The following is a 19,597-nucleotide window of genomic DNA, read 5'->3' on the forward strand; positions in this document are numbered from 1 at the left end:
CCATCTCAATATTTTTTTCTGTCATTTGAAAACATTGCATTTTTTGTTACATCCAAACTCGCCCTCAGTGAGAATAGATGAGGCTCAGATGATACTGCCAGCAAGACCGAGCCCTGTTCAACTCCGTTATTACGTAAGAATTTTAAAAGCGCTTGGATTAGCTCCGCAGCAAAAAAATCTGTGTCCAAATCTATGAGAAGAGAGAGAGAGAGCATATAAAAAAGGTATATAAAGGGCATATAAAAACGACATGTACTTCATTTTTTTTTGAAGTTAAAAAGATATGTACTTCATTAACAGTAAGTAAAATACAATGGCCAAGTATTAATCATACTAGAATCACATAGGACCAAAAAAACTGCCATTTCTCTAACAACCAAACCGCTGTAAATGTTTCAGATGGCAGACACCACTACTGATACACACATTTGGCCAAAAAATTTGAGACCTCCATGGCACTCTCATAAGCACCCTCGATGCATCGGCCTAAAGCTACACCTGACACATAATTACCTCCAAGAAAGAGCCCTTCAAACCCACCATCTCTCAGAGCACCCTTTGCAGCCTCAAGAAGGTCGAGATGCCCAACTAAGAACTGGGGAATGGCTTGAGGCCATACTCTGACCCCAAGAACAAGAGGGTCTTCAGCATTTGGATTGATAAGCATTTTTCGAAGATCTCGGTCAATTGCCTCCACAAGCATGCTCTCACTCTAATAACAAATAAACGGTCAAACCGCATCACTCACAAGTCTGTTTATTCTTAGATGCACTCGTGTTTGATTTTGTACTTGTTTATCTTGTCCTACTACATTTACAATTCAATATGGGAGAGAGATGCCCTTGGTCAAAGATAATGGTCTTTGCAGTGTACATAAGCCATGTAAAGTCTTAAGTCTTCTAAAATTGTCATTTCAGCTGAAAAAAGATATTTCTATTCGGGATTAACACCTTGGGCTCTCATATGAAAGTTTTCGCAAGCCAAGAAGGTTAAAATGCTGAAATTTCAAGTCCAGGGAATAGAAAATTAGGATCTTCATCATTGTTTGTGCATGAATTGCAAGCATGGACTTGTAATTCTCGCACAAACACAAATTTATAGAATTATAGATACACAAGGAAAGGAGGGAACCTTTGGAAATAAACTCCTATGATGCAGTGAAAAACCTACTCCTGTTGTGTTGTATAACATCTCAATTGAGATCAGCTACTGAAACGCATTGCAAGAATGCATACCTTGGACAAAATTCCAGGATTGGTTGCGCCCCCTATGTAGTTAAGGAGAAGCACCCGGCCAGGTGGAGCACGATTTGGAAAAAGTGATGAGCTATAAATCGTTCCTGCAAATTGAAGACAGAGAAACTAACTTCGAGAGCTTGAAATGGACCAAAAATTAATTTTGCTAAAATAATGTTATGAAAAATAATCATGATGGCTTCCAGGTGCTTCTGAGAAATAAAGTGAAACAAAAGCTTTCACACAAATACACGCATGTCCAAGAAAACAAAAATGAAAAACAAAAAAAGAAAAGAAGTCATTTTAGAAGAAAAATCCTTAATTTGATCTTTTAACAAAACTATGGTGTATCAGGGTGCAACCACATGGCTCATTTCTGAGAAGAAGTATTATAGGTAGGCAGAGATGCTAAGAAAGAGAACATACCCAATGTCTCTACACCTTGGCTGCGAGGATGCAATTGACCAAACCCCTTCAGTTGACCATCTATCAAGCACTCCTTGCGAATTGATTCATAGGAGTACGAAACAGAAACTGCTGCCACTGGTGGGTAAAAGAACTTTGAAAGAGCATCTGCAGCATCATTCTGCAAATAAGCAAGTCAAACTAGCATCGAAACAAGGGCCTTACCATTACTAGGGGAAAGTAGGAGATTAATTATATGTAAGATGAAACAAAAGTATTTCTTTTTTTCCTTTTCCTTCTTATATTTCCTTCTTTTTGATGGAGACACAATATCATCAATCAAACAAAAAAGATAATAAATGCAATAAACCACTCGGCACCCTAAAAAGATCATAGCAGGTAGAAATTGACATGATGTACTATCTGCAGGTAAAAGTTGACACAATGAAGTAAGAACTACTGGCAAGGTAGACCTCGCCCTCATGCTTGAAATAGACATCCATTTCAACAAGTTAAATAGACTTTGATTCAAGCTCAATTTACTTGCTCTGGGAAGTTCTATCATCCTCAGGCGACGATGCTCATGTAACATTCCAATAGTGTAATTTTTGAGGGCTAGTTTAGCATCCCATATCTTCAATACCTCACTCAATGTTTTCTATTTTCCCATCGGGCTAGTTTAGCATCCAATATCTTTAATAGCCTCACTCAATGTTTCTATTTTCCCATCCAAAACACAGGAGGCAATCTAGTCACCAAATAGTTTTACTAATCCACCTACTGCTTACCATTGTTTAGGTGGCTTGCTAAAATCATGAGGTAGTTACACATCAACATACATAGCTACCCCCTGATTGGTATTAAATTATTTTGCAGCTTTTCCTCTTTCCTCATTTCTTTTTTGTCACCAATTTACATATTTAAATACATACGTTTCTAGTTTTAGGTTTCCATGACTAAAAAGTAATAATGCTGATAGGAACATTCAGGTGTTGTGATTTGATTATACACAGATCATCAAGGCTCACAAAGAACACGTTATGTGGTACTTCTTGAGTGGTCCAAGTCTTGTAAAATTAGATGATAATGGAATATTGGAAATTTTAATCTGGTGGGGACAAAAATAATTATGCCACTTTAACATTATTATGATATTGAGTATTACAAGGACCACATTTTATGCAAATCATTGTAATATGGTAACAATGAAAATAGACCAAGTTAGACTGTCTCTAACAGAATTAAACAATATGAAAGCATTAAATGATCAAGACCAAGAAAAGTAAAAACTGCAAAATTGTTAACTGCTGAACCATTCCAAAAGAGGTGAAGAAGAACATACGGAGAGTGGGTGCAAGATGCTGCTAGCAACGTAAGATGGGACTGTGAGAATAATGCTCTTTGTCCGGATGGATAACGATCCTTCAGGTGTGTCATAAGACAAAGTATACCCTCTTCCATCCAGCTGTTTAATGCTTGAAAGCTTCCAAGACAATTTAACTTTACCACCGAGCCTGCAAAATTAACAAGACATGCCACAAGTCCCTCTGATAAAGAAACGCTTGAAAAAGAAACTTCAATTACTTGAAATAAATCTTCAAATAGTTAAACCCAATCAAAAAGAAAAACTCAATAGTTTAAAATAGGAAAACGTTTATAGTATGTAGGAATGGGACATGGAGTATGGATGACTTAAAACCAGCAGTCATAATTAAATGTTTCCAGCAGAGAAGTGTGAACTACTGTTCCATATGCATGAGCTGTAAGCACGAATATGCTCTTATCCCATGGAATCAGAAAACAACAGAAAGACTAAGTTTTGAGTAATACAAAGAAGATAGAGATTTACAACCTAAAATGCACATGCCTGCCAAAAGTTTAGAGCACCTTTAACCACGATTGTGAAAACCGGGCGATCTAACAGCTAATCGCCCGGTTAGATCGGAACCGGCTTTTTTTGGGCGGTTTAGGGGATCGACCTGTATTTAAAAAAAAAATTCAAAAAGATGTATATAAATTTTCAAAAATAAGAAATTTGGTTTGTAATGTATTTTTTAATATTCTTTACATTATGGTAAAGATTAAATTTTTTTTTGGTAATTAATACTCACTTTTATATTTTCCCATCTTTTTTAGAAAATTTTAAAAATACCCTTAGGCACAAATCGATTCGTTAAAATCCATTTTTTTCATTAATTTTCAACTTCATTTGAATGTGTTTTATTTTAATCATTATTTATATGTTTTTCATATTTTAGTATATTTTTTTTGTATCTTTTTTATTTTTTTCAACACTTTTTTGACAGCTCGGGACTTGCCTGGTTAGAACGGTTGAATTGGCCGGTTTACCGGTTAGGCCAGTTAAACCGCTTTTGGGCCTATGTCCGGTTAACCGTTCCGGTTCGATTTGCGAACACTGCCTTTAACCATATTATAAAGTGCTTATCAACAGCATTACAATCCAAGAAAAGAAGTGATTCGAAAAGTTCATAATATAATCTTCAACGATATTTTGAAGCCTAGATCTGTATAGATTTTTTATATATAGCCAACAAGAAATGCAACTACATTTTTCAAAACCAAGATACCAACTAAACTGATGATTCTTCAAAGAGACCAGAAATGCAATGGACAAGCAATTTAGACAGAGAGTTAGACCGTGCCATTAATGGAAACAAGTTTCTTATAGGAAGAAAATCTATCCAACTATAGTTATCATAACAGCCATACCTCGAAGCAATTGCTTCAGGCAGCATACTGAGTCCCCTTTTAAAAGACCCAACTGTCTGACCCTTTGGTTTCTGTAATCGCCTGGAAAATCAACAAATATCAATTAGTAGAACACACACAGTTTTTAAAAGAATAATACCAAAAGTAAATAGCACAAAAATTCTAATTTTTATTACAGATCTCTAGGAGGCTTAGGGTTCTTCTTGCTCTCTTGTATAGTTTTGATGGTACCCCCAATGATACTTCCACCCTTCTGCTCCAACTTCCAAACTTTTCCAAACGCTGCTTTCATACTCAGCTTTGCTGGGTCACCAGCATAGACCCCTGATGCCAAGCTTGTAGCCATTAGAAACAGAAAAGACCATATTATATCAACAAAAAGAGGAGGGGGAGGGGAGGGGGTGGAGGGAGGAACACAAAAGGGTTTCTCAATTCCTGATAGCGGTACATCACATAAAACACATAGAAAAGGAGAAAGCTAAGAAAAACTGTAAGATCCCTATCCCTTACTTATGTACACCCATTTTCCCTGGACTAGCAGTCACCAAATATGCTTACCTGGGGACAGGTAGCCATTGTTCACAATTTAAAATTAAAGAGAACCTACATTTGGTCAGAGAACATTAAGGGCGAGTTTGGACGCCACCCAAATGAATATTCTTCCTCCTACTAATATAGAATAAGAGAAAATACAGTATCTTTTCCTCCAGCAGTTACCAAATTGCCACTATTTGGCAGCGTTTACTACATAAGAGGGATTTCAAAAGCAACAAAAATAAATGAGTTACAATCAAGTTCCTGCACAAGTGGAAGAAGATAACAATACAAATATTGTACAATGGTCCATCCCAGTCATTAAAAACTTGGTGACTCGGGCTTGGACTTGCTCACTTGGACTCAACAAGGTGCCAGGTCCAGATAAAATACTTTGAAACTCAGGCGAGTCTCACCAGATCAAATCACTTCTGTGTATATTTTCATAGAGACATGGCTAAGTGAGACCACCAACTTAGCATATTTAGACCACTGACTCAGGCTAGGGACCTTGGCCAGTCCAAGACGCCGTGCTTTTAATCACTACTCCCTCCAAACTGGCCCTAAGCCTAATCTACCTCTAATGTGATAGGCCAACAGCAATTGTGACTGTAGAAACTTTGACAAGTGAAATTCTACAACTGTTTAAAGATGGCTTAACAACATCAGAATATCACAAGAGCCATTAAAAACAACAACAACAAAAAAAAAAAAAACAAAACAGAAGGATATAACAAATATCAGACATCACTTCAATGTCAAATTGTGAAATGTAAGATTTTCCCTCAAGACAAAAAGAGGTAATTCCATCACATGAACGCACCTGAGCAAAATGGTTCAATCAACCGTTCGAACACCTCATCACCAAGGTTACGACGAACAAAGTCCTCAACTGATTCCTCGTGACCCTGTAGCCTTCTCCAAAAATATAAATATGAGAAATCCAATGAAAGACTGTGTCATAACAAACAAGAGTAGGCAATAAAATGTACATAGATCATGTGGAGACACAAGAAGAAGCTAACAAAGCCAATTTAGAAGCACAAAGAATTGAGCATTTAACATGACAAGTAATATACAGATGAACACATAACACCTAAATGGAACACAAGAACCACACCCATATGCATGTAACACACGTCGTGCATATTCTTGCATATATTATATAGCTTTAACAGCAACTAGTTTGAAGAAACTGGAAGGGGCAAGGATGCATGAGAACACACTGGAGGTGGAGGCCGCAAACCAAGTGCACCAAAGCCTGCTCGTAACTTTCCACCGAAGCTCATCAAGTCAAAAAAGGGTAAATCAGTAGGCTTTGAAGGAACAGGTCTCAATTTTCCACCCCATAAAACAAAACGTGGTGCATTGGGGTCACCCAATACAAGGTCATCTTTCAAGCCACTATCCACCTGCAATGAACAAAAAAGTGCAAAATAAGTGTACCTAATAATAGAAAAAGAAATATTGGATCAGTGGCAAGAATAATAAAAAGATATTATGTTATTACTTTTTGGCATTGAAAATACATGAATCTTTACATCTCTTACAACATATAATAGCCCATGTGAGACAATTACATGAAACATCAATTCACATCCTCAAAACCACAAAGGAACTGCTCTAGTGCCAACGTCTTTGGTAATGGCCATATTACCATGCAATAACAATTTTGACATCACAAATTAGTATCCAGCAGGTTCCTGATATATCTTTTAACTATCTTCTTCATCATGTTCTTTGTCAATCATTTTGCTTTCAATTGTGAAAAAATACATTCAATCCACACTCGTCATTTTCCATTATGTTAATCATCATTGGGTTGTCAAAGTATTTCCCGATAGATTATTGTAAATCAAGGGTCGGGACACTGTCCAAGTCTTGGATGGCAGAAAGAGTATTCTGTTTTTGGGGTCCAAAGGAACCTGGGAGGTTTCTACTCCACGCTTTGAGAGTGGATTTTAGGAGCTGCAGCTTTCTTTGAAATCTGAAACCCGCCCATCCTGCAACAGAGTCCCTGAGAAACGACCACCAGGCAGGGGAAAGGGAGGAGAAACAATCCTCTTCGAACCAAGCCAGCTCAAATCTAAAAGGTTTAGGTCCTCTTAAAACCAGGTGTGTGTCGAGTAGCAATGGGTAGTGGTCGGATGTTGGTTTAGGTAGGGCAGAGACATGAGAACCAGCAAAAGTTTCGTCCCAGTCAAGGGAGGCCAAGAAATGGAGAGAGAGGGGCTTTGGGAATGGTTAGACCACGTAAATTGAGTGCCCTGGATAGGGATATCCAAGAGGTTGTTTAGAGCAACAAAATCCAATAAACTTTGCATCGCCGGGGTAATTCTAGAGGACGAGTTCCTTTCGAAGGACCAACGAGTAACATTAAAATCTCCCCCTAGACACCAGATAGGGTGAGGTAGAGAGGCTATGGAGTTAAGTTCTTCCCAAAAAGTGAGTCTCAAAGAGTCTAAATTTGGCCCATAAACGGTCGTGAATTTCCACGGCAGAGCATCGAAAACTCTGAACAATAACATTAAGACTGAGAAAGAACCCATGGAGACATGGATAAGGGTATTTGCTGTTGGGTCCCAAATTACCCAAATGCTTCCAGAGGCTCCATTAGCAAGGAGTGCTTCCCATTGGCAAGGCCGTCTGCCCCAGGCTTGTCTTATCTGACGCAGGGTGGGTGCAGGCAACTTAGTTTATGTGAGGGCAAGGATAGAGGGGTTTTATTTCATATAAAAATCCCTCACCGCCTGTTTTTTATTAGGAGGCCTAACCCTCGGATATTCCAAGAAAGAATAAGCATTAGGGCAGGCGGATTAGGGTGGAGATCCTCGGGGATCTTCTTACCAGAGACCCTTGGAGAATGGGGTCTGAAGCAGGTGGCGATAGAGGTAGAGAAGCAGCACGATCATAGTTAATATTATAGACCAAATTATCTAGTTCATGTTTTCCTTTGCGACTGACCCTGAATTTGGCAAGGGTTTTCGTGTTGAAGAACTTATTGAAGGGGAAGACCATGACGTCCATAACATTATGAATCTTTCCTTGTGCTCGATCCATTTTGTCTACAAAAGAGAAGTCCACCAACATTGGAGGCGGGACAGAGGCCGAGGAGAAGCTAGAATATGCAGACCCAGAGGCGCTACAAGGCACCGGAGATCCTTCTCCCGAAGGCGGAGGTTGCTAAGAATGGGGCTGCATCAAGAAAGAAGTCAGACCGATAGGACTTTGTCCTGAGGCGTGGGCCTAAATACTGCAGCTTCGTCGTCCAGGAAATTGTAAGGTGGGGCTTCTCAAGTAACTTCTAGAAGAGAGTCAAGAAGATTATCAGCGGGAGAATTAGGAGGATTTAGGGGGCCAGAGGGGGGGGGATTAAAGAAATCACAGTGAACTGGTGCAAGGGAGAGGGGTATAAGCGTAGGGGGGTAAAAGGAGGGAGGGCAGAGAAGGAAAGGAAAGGGGAAAGAGGGAGCAAGAGAAAGAGATGGTGGGTCCCAAGAGAAAAAGCATAGGGGGTGGGTTTCGGAGAGGAAAGAGGGGATGGGAGGAGGGGCAGCAGGGTAAATGGATGGTTACTGGGAAAGAGACAATGATGGGGTCCCCGCTGGAGGGGTCAACAGGGAAACCACTGAGGGGTTCCAAGAGATAGAGGAGAAGGGGTCCATAGTGCAAGCCTCGGGGTCTGGGGGGGCAAGCGAACCAAGGGGAGAGTCCAAGTTGAGGTGGGGGGGGGGTGGTGACTGGGTTGAGGGTGGAGGAGGAATGGTGGGGGGGGGGGATTAAAGAAATCACAGTGAACTGGTGCAAGGGAGAGGGGAATAAGCGTAGGGGGGTAAAAGGGGGGAGGGCAGAGAAGGAAAGGAAAGGGGAAAGAGGGAGCAAGAGAAAGAGATGGTGGGTCCCAAGAGAAAAAGCATAGGGGGTGGGTTTCGGAGAGGAAAGAGGGGATGGGAGGAGGGGCAGCAAGGTAATGGATGGTTACTGGGAAAGAGACCATGATGGGGTCCCCGCTGGAGGGGTCAACAGGGAAACCAATGAGGGGTTCCAGGAGATAGAGGAGAAGGGGTCCATAGTGCAAGCCTCGGGGTCTGGGGGGGCAAGCGAACCAAGGGGAGAGTCCAAGTTGAGGTGGGGGGGGGGGGCGGTGACTGGGTTGAGGGTGGAGGAGGAATGGTGGAAGGGTCGAAGGAGATGGAGGCTACAACAGGACGGGAAGGAGGAGCATAATCAAAGGGAGCGAGGAAGGTGGGGGGTCGGGTAGGGGAAAGATGAGTCTGGAAAGGGGGGAGGGTGAAGGAACAGAGACCGAAGTAGTTGCCCGGAGAGAAGAGGCGGCTGTGGCAGAATAGGAGGGAAGAAGCTTCTCCATTCAACGGGACAGATAGGTGGCCAGAAACCTCATCGGTTGAAGAGGGAAGAAAAGACGAAAGGAAAGAGGGGGTGAAGGATCCAAAGGTAAGGGTGTGGGTAAACAAAGAAGAGCAAACAAATTTTCCTGTGGGTAGGGATGCCTCGGGAGAGGGGAGGGGTAGGTGAGAGGATGGGAGAGAGAGACAGAGGATGATGGAGGGGGGAAAGGGGCGGGAGGAGCGGGTGGGGGGCTTGAGGTAGGCGGCATACAGTCGGTGTACGTCGAAACCGACACTCCGCCCCCATGCGTCAAGTTGAGGGAAAGCTCAGAAGGATGTGTGGCATGTGTAGCGTCACCTTGGGTAGGTGAGGGTACGACGTTTGACCCTGCCTTGGGCCGCAAGGGGGGTGGCAGATCGAAACGGTTGGCAGTCTAGATGGTGCGCGGCTATGGATCGGGAAATGGACGATGATAAGCCGCTTGCTGATGGCATTTTTAGAAGTTGCGACGCTGGGAGTTCCGGTTTCTGGAAACCACAGTCCACTCTTCAAAACGGGGTTTACCGTAAGTTTCCGGTGAAGGACTAGAAGAGGTGTGGACGGAAACAAAACGAGGCGACGAAGGGGAAGCAGTCGACCAGGAAAGGAAGACATGAAAGAACCGCCGAGAGATTTCCAGCCACAGGTAAGGGGGAATGAATTGGGGATCCAGAACATCAATAATCAATCTAATGGAACCCAAGTGCAGAGACTCCAGAGATTTCCAATGAATAGCAACAAAAGTACGGCAAAAATTTCCAATCATCTTGAAGGAATCATGGCCTCAGGCGTGAAGAGGAATTACAGAAACCATGACCCAAACCTTCTGAAGGCGGAAAGAGCCTAAGTCTTGAGTCCACCTTGTTAGGGTCAGTGAAGCTCCCTGAAATGCAGAAGCAGGAGAGTTGGAGGCCAAGATGGCAAGGCTCTGAGATGGGAAGGAGAAAAGAAAAGACCCATCAGAGAGTTTTCTGCAAGAAAGGGATGGGTCTTCCATAGTAGTTTCCCCCATCTCTCAATGCCCCAGACATCATCCTTTTGAGGATGGAACACACTGACCACAAAGCACTTGTAAAGGTCCGTTATTCTAAGACAGAGGGTTCAAAAAGTAGGGAGAGTAGAGGAGGGAGGGGGGGGGGGGGGGGGGGGTGGGTGGGGTGGAGGTTGAGGATGGGTGCAGGGGGTAGAGGGCGGGAGTGCAGGCCATTTTTGTGGCCGCCAAACGTTTTTTAAAGTGGTAAAGTAAGTGAGATTTGGGTCCCTACCCTTTGGTGAGAATGGAGCCAGAGACCTCATCATAGGGCTCCGCAATACGACCATCAAGGCCCTATGCCATTCTCCATTAGTTTCTATTGTTTTTAGATGAAACACTTACTTGCATCCATCTTTAAGATGGATGCTTTACACTTTCTAGACCGCATATGTAGAAATGCGGTCCAACCCACATGAAACACTTTTCCAAAAAAAAAAAAAGAGCACAACTAAACATAATTTCAAACAAATAAATGTGCAGAGTATTTCACAGTTCGACTTAGAATTAAAAACAACAACAAAATTTTCCCAAAAAAACAAAAAAAAACACAGACCAACCCAATTTCAAATAATTAAATATTCAGAATGTTTTACAGTTTAAAGAAAAAGAACATCAGTCAACATCAATTAAAAAAAATGTAAAAAAGAAACACGCATTTCTATCATGAGTAAGATACAAAATTTCAGGGTTTTTTTTCAAATTTAAAGTGAGAGAAAGGAGGAGATGGTAAACAAGGGACACTAAATAAGAATTGGAGAGAATACACAATTTCCCTAACCACCATGTTTAGCGCATTTGAATCAAAATAAACAAATACAATCACAGAGTTTAAAGAAATTCAACTAGAGAGAGATGTCAAAGGCCACCAAATAAGATTTAGCAAAATATTATGAAAATGGAAATGAAATCACTAACCACCATTACTGCAATTCAGAGAGAGAGTTTCATAAGTAAAGAAAGATTACAAAAATTCAGAGTAAAAATCACTTACCACCATCACTGCAATTCAGAGAGAGAGAGAGAGGCCATTTCACGAGAAGTAGAGAAAGATTACAAAAATGTAGAGTAGAAATCACTTACCACCATTGTTAACATTGGATCAGAGAGCTGAAAACTATTGGGGCCTTCCTCCCACAAATACCCATCTCTCTCTAAAGTGGTGATATTGCCACCCACCCTACCATTGGCCTCTGTCACAATTACCTTTTTAGCCTCGTCCTTGTGCTTGGTAGCAAGGGCCTGAGCAATGCTCAACCCACTGATGCCACCCCCCACAATAACACAGTCCAAAACCTCGTTTAAGCCCTCTCCTTCTGCCGTTGAAGGAGGCGGCGCCACTGCTTCCTTTTGTTCTAGAACGCATTGAAGGCGCTTGCGCCATCTTCCTGGATTTTTAAGGGGATTTTTAAGGGGTTTTGATGTGTGAGAAAATGCAGAGGAAGAAAGGAAGGGAAAGGCATTGGGTTTTGATGAGAGAGAGAAGGAAGAGCCGGTCGGAACTTGGCCGGAAAATGCAGAAATTGTGGGGAATAGGGCGAGCTCCGTGAGGATGGCCATCGTAGAGGAAAGAGAGGACCAAACCCACTCTGTAGAGAGGGACTATAGAAAGAGAGAGGACCAATCCCATTCTCAGGAAACCTTTTGCTTTTATCTCGGGAATTCACGAAAATCTTTTAGATGACAATAGCCCAAAGCCCTCGAATGTGAAATTGGACGGATTGGGTGCGTTGTAAATCTTGGGCAAATAATATTTTGAGAAATTACAAACATATTCGTTGTAGTTTACATTATTACAACTTTACCGAATGGTTTTCGATATTTATAACCGTGACTCATTTTTTCATGTTAAAACAGAAATTAAAAAAAACACCTTTATCCTAATTGAATTCCAAGAATTTTCAGGCCAATTTAGGTTTTTGAAAAATAAAAAATTTTAAAATTTTGAAATATTTTTCCTCTATCTCTACCCCTGCTCTCTCCATTATTTGAGTAAAAATAGTTCATTTTTTAAACTCTCTCTCTTCGTCTTTGTTTTAGTAAGTTCATAATATCTAAATTTCTTTTAAATTTAGGGACCCAAACTAACTATTCCTTTGATTTTATGGGATAACCATGACTTCAAAGAGGTAGAGAGATAATATACCATACGATTTTTCCTAATCTTCTAATCTTATGATCTCTAAGATTTTTTCTAAATTTAGGGGCTCAAATTAATTATTTCTTTTTTATTTTATCGGATAACTATGACTTTAGAGAGGTAGGCACAAGTGAGAGAAAACATTTTTCAGTTCTTGAAGAATCGATCGGTTATTCAAGAACCGAAATTGATGTATTTTCTTTTAATTCCGTTGTTCAAAAACCAAAAAAAGATAAAGTAGTCGGTTTTTTAAATTTATGTTTTGACATAAAAAACGGACACGGTGCAAATAACGGAAACTATTCAATAGAGCCGTAATAACAGAAACTATATATATATATATATATATATATATAAAATTTTTCCTAATAATTTTAAGAAAAATTTCTCAAAATACGTCTGACGTGTATTCTTATTAGTGGCCCTTTCTTAATTGTTTAATATTCTATCCTTGTTCACCTATTAATCAAATGTATTCTAACGGGATTTTTTAAATGAAAAAGTTAATATAAGTTGTCAACCCTCTAATTTGATCATCTCAATCTCGAGATGCACCTATATGAAGAATAAAACGGTTTTAAGGCCAAAGAGTAATATATCTTGTAACGAAGTATTATAATTATTGGGATATTTTGATAATCTTATCTATGTTAAATTATTTTAAAAATATTTTTATAGGTATGTGATGATGAAAAATATGAACATATTAAATTTGAGTTTAATCCAATGTATAGATAAAGAGATAAAACTAAAATATACTTTATGCTATTAAAAAATAAATAAATTTGAGTGTAAGATATAAAATATATGAGATTATTTTTATATTTTAAAATTAAAACTGGATTTTCTGTAACTTTCCGTAGTGTTTTTTATAGCCTGTGGTATACACATTTGTTTAGTTTGTAGTTTTGTGCAAGACATCACCAACCACCCTCACCCCCAACCTCAAGAAAAAGTCAAAAAGATTTTGTGATCCTGGAGGAGGGTCAAATCTAGACTGGGTGTAGTCTTGACCCAAATTTTCTAATAGTCTTAACACCCAAATTTTGCCTATGCAACCTCTTTGACCTAGTGGCCAACCTAAAAGTTAAAAAAATGTTTAAATTGGACCTATAACCTAAAAATGATAACATCCTCGTTGAACAAGGATCCTACAAATTTTTTAGGGTTAGATTTAAGAACTCACAATCCAAGATGTTTTTCTTTTGATTATGAATAGTCATATTTGAAACTGATTGAAAGAAATAAAATCAGATTGAAACAAATAAAATTAAAATTTTCTGTAAATACTAGAACTTATGGAGTTTTTTTTGTTGTAGGTTAACCTCTTCACAACAAGATAATTGAACATAATATTGTTAAATACCCCATGAGTCCGGTATTGAGATCCAATGCTCAAAAGGAAATCCTCTATGGATTTTTCCGCACTGCAAATGCGTACATTCTGAAGAGAATTGGAACTAATGAGCTGTGAAAAATTTCTTATATACATTTTGCCATGTAGCCTAGACATGGACTAGTGTGTGCAAAACCGGCGTTTAAGACACAGGAATACATGTTCATATGATCATCATTTTGTAATAATTTTTAGATGTATATAAGAAATAGCTCATACTTATCAAACTTAAATGTTGTTGGTGCAGTGGTCGATCCTATGAACATGATATACAAGATCCCTTTGGATTCTGACCTAGACCTTGTGCTCGAAAACCTTTCTATGGCCAGTTCAAGAAATGGGGTCTTAAGTCATGGCTCCAAAAGTGGAGCGTATGTGTAACATAAGGCTACAAAATTGGGTGTATGGATAAAATATGTTGGATGTTTTTGGTGCAGTCATATAGGGAATGAACACGGCACAAGATGTCTTAGATTCAACCTAACCTCGTGCTCGAGTAACCTTGTAATATTCCCAAAATGTCAAACCTTCTGATATCCCTCTATGTGGAGGTATATAGGCATAAGACGTCTTTGGTTCAAACTATAACCTTGTGCTCGAACCTTTTAATGTTCTTCACGTCTGGAACGGTCGACACAAAAAATAGCATCAAGAATGGAGTGTATCGGTAAGAGGCTGATCACATACTCAACCGCACAGTTCATGCTTCGGTATCCAAAGGTACAAAATTCAAAGAATAATGTTGACAGGGACCCCATTTTGGGAAGCAGATTGTTCTACTGTTTTGTCCTCTACGCTTGCTTTATTTTTTTAGGGTAGTTTGGTTTGGTATTCATGCTGTGGATATAGCATTGCAATAATCGACACTAAACAATCAAGCGAATGCCTGAATGTTGAGCAGTCTATGCTATCATTATTCACTTTTCCATGGCATTTAACTGGGGAAACTAATCTAACTGATCATCCTTGTCAATTTCATGAAAGTAACCAGGGAGCCAAATCTAACTAATCAAGTTTTCACTTTGGTTTAGAATCTATTACATAGGGTTTTACAGTTTTTACCTGATCTTTCATCTTATACATTATACTGTAACATGATCTTCTTATATGGCCTTGGCCACTATACAATGGATGGTTGAGATGAGCCATTCCTCTACTCAAGTAGACACTCAATAGATCTACTTGATTTGAACTATTTTTGGAGTTCAAAATTTTTATAATTGGAGATAATAGATTCTCGGGCCATCCTTAGAGACACCAAAATTGCATCTTATAACAAAATTTAGAGGTGCATCTTACATTAAATTGTTTAAGGTTGCAACCTTATATGAACCTCACTCCATAAAGAAAAATGACAAGATATTCACCAATAATCTCTACAAGAGCAAGAACCATCTTTAAACAGGTGGAATCGGTTAACATCCCTTACAACTATCTCTCTCTTGAAAATCTCTGACGCAACCTTCATCACAAAGTGACAGTCTCCACAGGTCCTCAAATTCTTCTTAATCCTTATCGGCGCGGGGGCGGGCATGCTTATCAGCCCGAATGCAAGGGCCAATCTCTCACTGTGATACCACAATCTGTGCTCCTTATTCTCTTCTTCCATATCATCCAGTGCAAACCGCATTTTGACTACATATCCTCTCTCTCTAACCAATTCCTCCAATCTCCCTAACATCTCATAAATCTCATCACTCTTAGGATGAGACCTGTCATGAACATTGAAAACATATGTGACATTTTGAAACTCAATCCAACTACACCCAGGTTCCTTTCTCACTCCATGGACACCCATTAGTCTTCTCACTTCATTGGCTTCATCTAACCTTCCCTTTGTAGCATACATGTTAGATAGAAGCACATAGTTTCCGGGGTTTTTGGGTTCGATCTTAAAGAGTTTCTCGGCTGCTTCTTTTCCTATATCCAAATTGCCATGAATTCTACAAGCACCAAGCAAAGCACCCCAAACTGTGGAATCAGGCTTAATGGGCATGGTCTCAATGAGCTGCTTTGCCTCTTCTAATCGACCAACTCGGCCCAATAGGTCCACCATACAAGCATAGTGTTCATGTCCTGGCCGTAACCCATGGTCTCGAACCATGGAATCAAAGAATTCAAACCCTTGTTCGATGAGTCCGTTGTGACTACAAGCTGAAAGGACACACACATAAGTTATATAATCAGGTTCGACCCCATCTTTGATCATTTCCTTGAAAAGCTCAATCGAACGAGTCCCGAGCCCATGTTGCTGGTGAGCTGCAATCACAGCTGTCCAAGACACCACGTTTCGTGATGAACCCATCTCGCTGAAAACTTTGTAGGCATCAATCATGCTCCCACACTTCGAGTACATGGTTATCAAGGAGCTGGCCACACATGCGTTAGAGTGAAAACCAGATTTTATAGCTTGGCTGTGTATAATGGTCCCTTGGTCTAGGGAAGCTAAACCTGCAGTTGCATAAAGAACTGTAGAGAAAGAAACATCATCAGCTTGTATTCCTTCTGTCCTCATAAGGCAAAAGTAGTTGCAGGCCTCCTCAGGGCTCTTATTTTGGGCCAAACCCATGATCATCACATTCCATGTGATGGCATCTCTATCTCTCAAGCTATGAAACAATTGCATGGCTTCTTCTAAGGCTCTGCATTTATTGTACATGTCAAGAAGAGAATTATAAACAAAAGGCAAGGAATTGAGACTCAGTTTAATGGAGAGAACATGAACTTGTTTGCCTGACCATAGGCTACATGTGTTTGCACAGGAGCTCAGAATGCTGGAAATTGTCACCTGTACGGTTCATATTCAAAGGGAAAAACATTGTTAATGTTTGTATACTTGAGAGAGAGAGAGAGAGAGAGAGAGAGAGAGAGAGAGAGAGAGAGAGAGAGAGAGAGAGAGAGAGAGAGAGAGAATATTGAGTGACCCTGTTTTCAAAATTATAATGTCAAGCCTGGGTTTGGGGAAGTTTGAAATACGGTGATGGTAATTTGATGTCTGGGAGTGTGCGTGCGCACATACGTGAATGTGCGCGTTTGTGAGAGAGAGAGAGAGAGAGAGAGAGAGAGAGAGAGAGAGATCCCTCACCTGGTCAGGTCTAATCCCCTCAGCCAAAAGCCCCCTAAAAAACCCAAAAGCCTCCCCATAAATCTTACTCTGAGAAAACCCAACAACCATGGTGTTCCAAGAAACCAAATTCCTCTCACCCATTTCCTCAAACACTTTTCTAGCCCCGACCATATCCAAACACTTAGAGTACATATCAACAAGTGCACTTGCCACAAAAACATCAGAACTAAAGCCATTTTTACAGGCCAATGAATGAATCTGAACCCCATTTTTTAATTCCCAACAAGAAGGCAAAATTGCAGAGAGAGTAAACTGGTTTGGTTGAGTCCCCTCTCTTCTCATTCTAGAGAAAAGGCTCATGGCTTTGTAAGGCATGTTGCCCCTAACAAATGCAGAAATGGCAGAGGTCCAAGATATGACATTGTTCTCTTGGGTTGATTCAAATATGAGGAGGCTCTCATATGTTTGCCCACACTTTGCATACATGTTGATGAGGCTGTTGTGGAGGAAGGGGAAAGAGGTGCACCCTGTTTTGATGATTTGGGCATGGGCTTTTCTGCCATTTTTGATGTTTTGGAGGTGGGTGAATTTGCTCAGCTGAGAACTGAAATCAGTTGGGGTTGGGGAAGAGATTTGAGGGGCTGTGTAAAGGCAGTTGGGAGAGAGAGTGTGAGGGTGAGGAGACTTTGGTTTTGTGTTGGGTTTTAGGAGGAGAACTCTCATAATATGCGTGCAGTGAAGGTTTTGTTTTCAAATGTAGCTTTCCAGTAGAGGATGATTGGTCTCTATTGAGATTTGAGGCAAGTTTTATTGAGAGTGAGAGTTTTGGGACAGATTTTATTTTCACGGGAAAATTATGCATATATCTCCTATAATTGAAATTATTTTAAATGAAAAAGTATATAAAGAGATCATTTAATTTGCATGCAATGAGGTTATCATCATATTAGATTTCAAATTGAGTGGTAGTGAGTATGTTATTGACCAGACTTACAAATCAAATAAACGTCTCGCAAGACACATCCCAAGCCATCCAACTTGATATCTAATAGCTATCAACAATTGTGATCTCTTTGTAACAAAAATAAATGGTCTCATAATATATAATCTCGAAACATTTGAAATTTACCTAAATCTATATATTTTTTGTCCTCACATTCATACCCATTTATTTGTCAAATTTTGTAAAAGACCTAATTGTCCATGTTTCGGACTCATGATTCGAAACTATATATTTCTTGAAATTTTGTTATTTTTTAATATTTTTGCATTTAGAATATCAAAAAATAATAATATCCTCAATTTTTTTAACAGTTCGAAATTTTCATTATTTTATTTTTACAATTTTTGGATTTTGAATATCCAAAATTTATTATGCAGCCCAAAAACTATATTTTTCAACATTTTAGAATTTTGAATATCTAAAATTATTTTTAACCCATAAATTTATCTATTTATTTTTTACAAAGTTTGAACTTCCAAAATCCAAATACTGTTAAAAATAATAAATTTTTGGGTTGAAAATTTTTTTGGATATTCAAGATTTGAAAATTTAAAAAAATAACTAAAATTCAAAAAATGTATGGTTTCCAAAATATAGCTGGTTTGATATTTTTTAAAAAAATGAGAATAAAGAACTACAAATGTAAAAATAGAAACAAGAAATCGGGGCTATCTCCCTTGTGGACAAATCGGGCTAACTCAAATCTCTACTTGATATGGTGAACACCCTACAATAATGAATCCAACACCCGAATAAAATACCTAAGAACACATTGGCAACAATGTGTGCTTAATATATTAGGAAATATATAAAAACAAAAAAAGTATTATGAAAAATCATCAAACCCAACACAATTAATAGTAGAAGGAACCCACATATTTACTTGGTTCACCCAAGATGGCCTATATCCACAGGCAAGAGGATAATGATACATTCACTATCCAAGGGAGAAATTTACGAGTTTGGTATTTGTAGAGATTACCTCATACAATAACAAAGAAATCTCAGATGAAAATTTCTTACCACAATATCATCATCAATCAACTCCTTTTTTCGTCTATGTTGTCCTACCACAATATCACCATCAATCAACTCCCCTCGTTGTCTCCGTTAACCAAGACCGTCATCGTGAAGAAGTCCAGATCAAATCCGGCCCAATACAAGGGTCACAATGGTACTACGGTTTGTACAAGAACCCCCAATCTCTACCTCTCAAAACTGCTCTACACTCTTTTTTTTTTTTTTTTTGTTATGTTTTTTCTCTCTCTAAAAATGTCTTTTACAGACCTCCATAAAAGACTTGTTTTTTATGATGAAAATATCATTTAACAAAAGAGAAAATACAAAATGGGGTGATTTGCATTACCGTCCCAACAATCTCCACCTCGATGCAAAGTCACACCCTTGCCTTACCAAACATATCGCCTTATTCATCTTTCGAAAAACCTAGAGAACTTATCCAATTCCGCAAGATGTTTAGCCCAATAGCTGATATGAGCATGTCTTGCTCATCTTCCTTCATGCTTGTTCTTCTTATACAAACTCCACCTTCAATACTCACATTCTTGAGTTCTTGAGGAATGTTGTCTTTACACATGCTTTAGGTGAATCTATACACCTACAAGCACAACCGGTGCTTGATCTCGTATTACCGAGATCTCTTGCATA

The 19,597-nt window shown here is 39.3% G+C and overlaps 2 protein-coding genes across 3 annotated transcripts; both read right to left on the reverse strand.

The window, feature by feature from the left end:
• LOC18430161 (Flavin containing amine oxidoreductase family) lies at positions 1–11,945 on the reverse strand. Of its 2 annotated transcripts, none has more exons than XM_006840321.4 (9): positions 11,407–11,945; positions 6,131–6,316; positions 5,728–5,812; positions 4,547–4,694; positions 4,371–4,451; positions 2,983–3,154; positions 1,662–1,821; positions 1,236–1,339; positions 1–712 (listed from the first exon to the last, which is right to left on the reverse strand). In XM_006840321.4, the coding sequence occupies exons 1-9, from the start codon at positions 11,881–11,883 to the stop codon at positions 413–415; spliced, it is 1,713 nt and encodes a 570-aa protein (XP_006840384.1). In that variant the 5' UTR covers positions 11,884–11,945; the 3' UTR covers positions 1–412. The 2 variants fall into 2 exon arrangements, with proteins under 2 accessions (XP_006840384.1, XP_088715771.1); XM_088859645.1 differs by having other exon boundaries at positions 5,728–5,819.
• Positions 11,946–15,107: 3,162 nt separating this feature from the next.
• Positions 15,108–17,803, reverse strand: LOC105420334 (putative pentatricopeptide repeat-containing protein At5g52630). The gene is made up of 2 exons (XM_011623652.3): positions 16,945–17,803; positions 15,108–16,647 (listed from the first exon to the last, which is right to left on the reverse strand). The coding sequence occupies exons 1-2, from the start codon at positions 17,647–17,649 to the stop codon at positions 15,223–15,225; spliced, it is 2,130 nt and encodes a 709-aa protein (XP_011621954.2). The 5' UTR covers positions 17,650–17,803; the 3' UTR covers positions 15,108–15,222.
• Between the last annotated feature and the right edge of the window lie 1,794 nt (positions 17,804–19,597).

This window comes from Amborella trichopoda, chromosome 2 (genome assembly GCF_054954075.1).
Source record: "Amborella trichopoda isolate Santa Cruz 75 chromosome 2, AtrichopodaSantaCruz75HAP2 v2.0, whole genome shotgun sequence".
Lineage (NCBI taxonomy): Eukaryota > Viridiplantae > Streptophyta > Magnoliopsida > Amborellales > Amborellaceae > Amborella > Amborella trichopoda.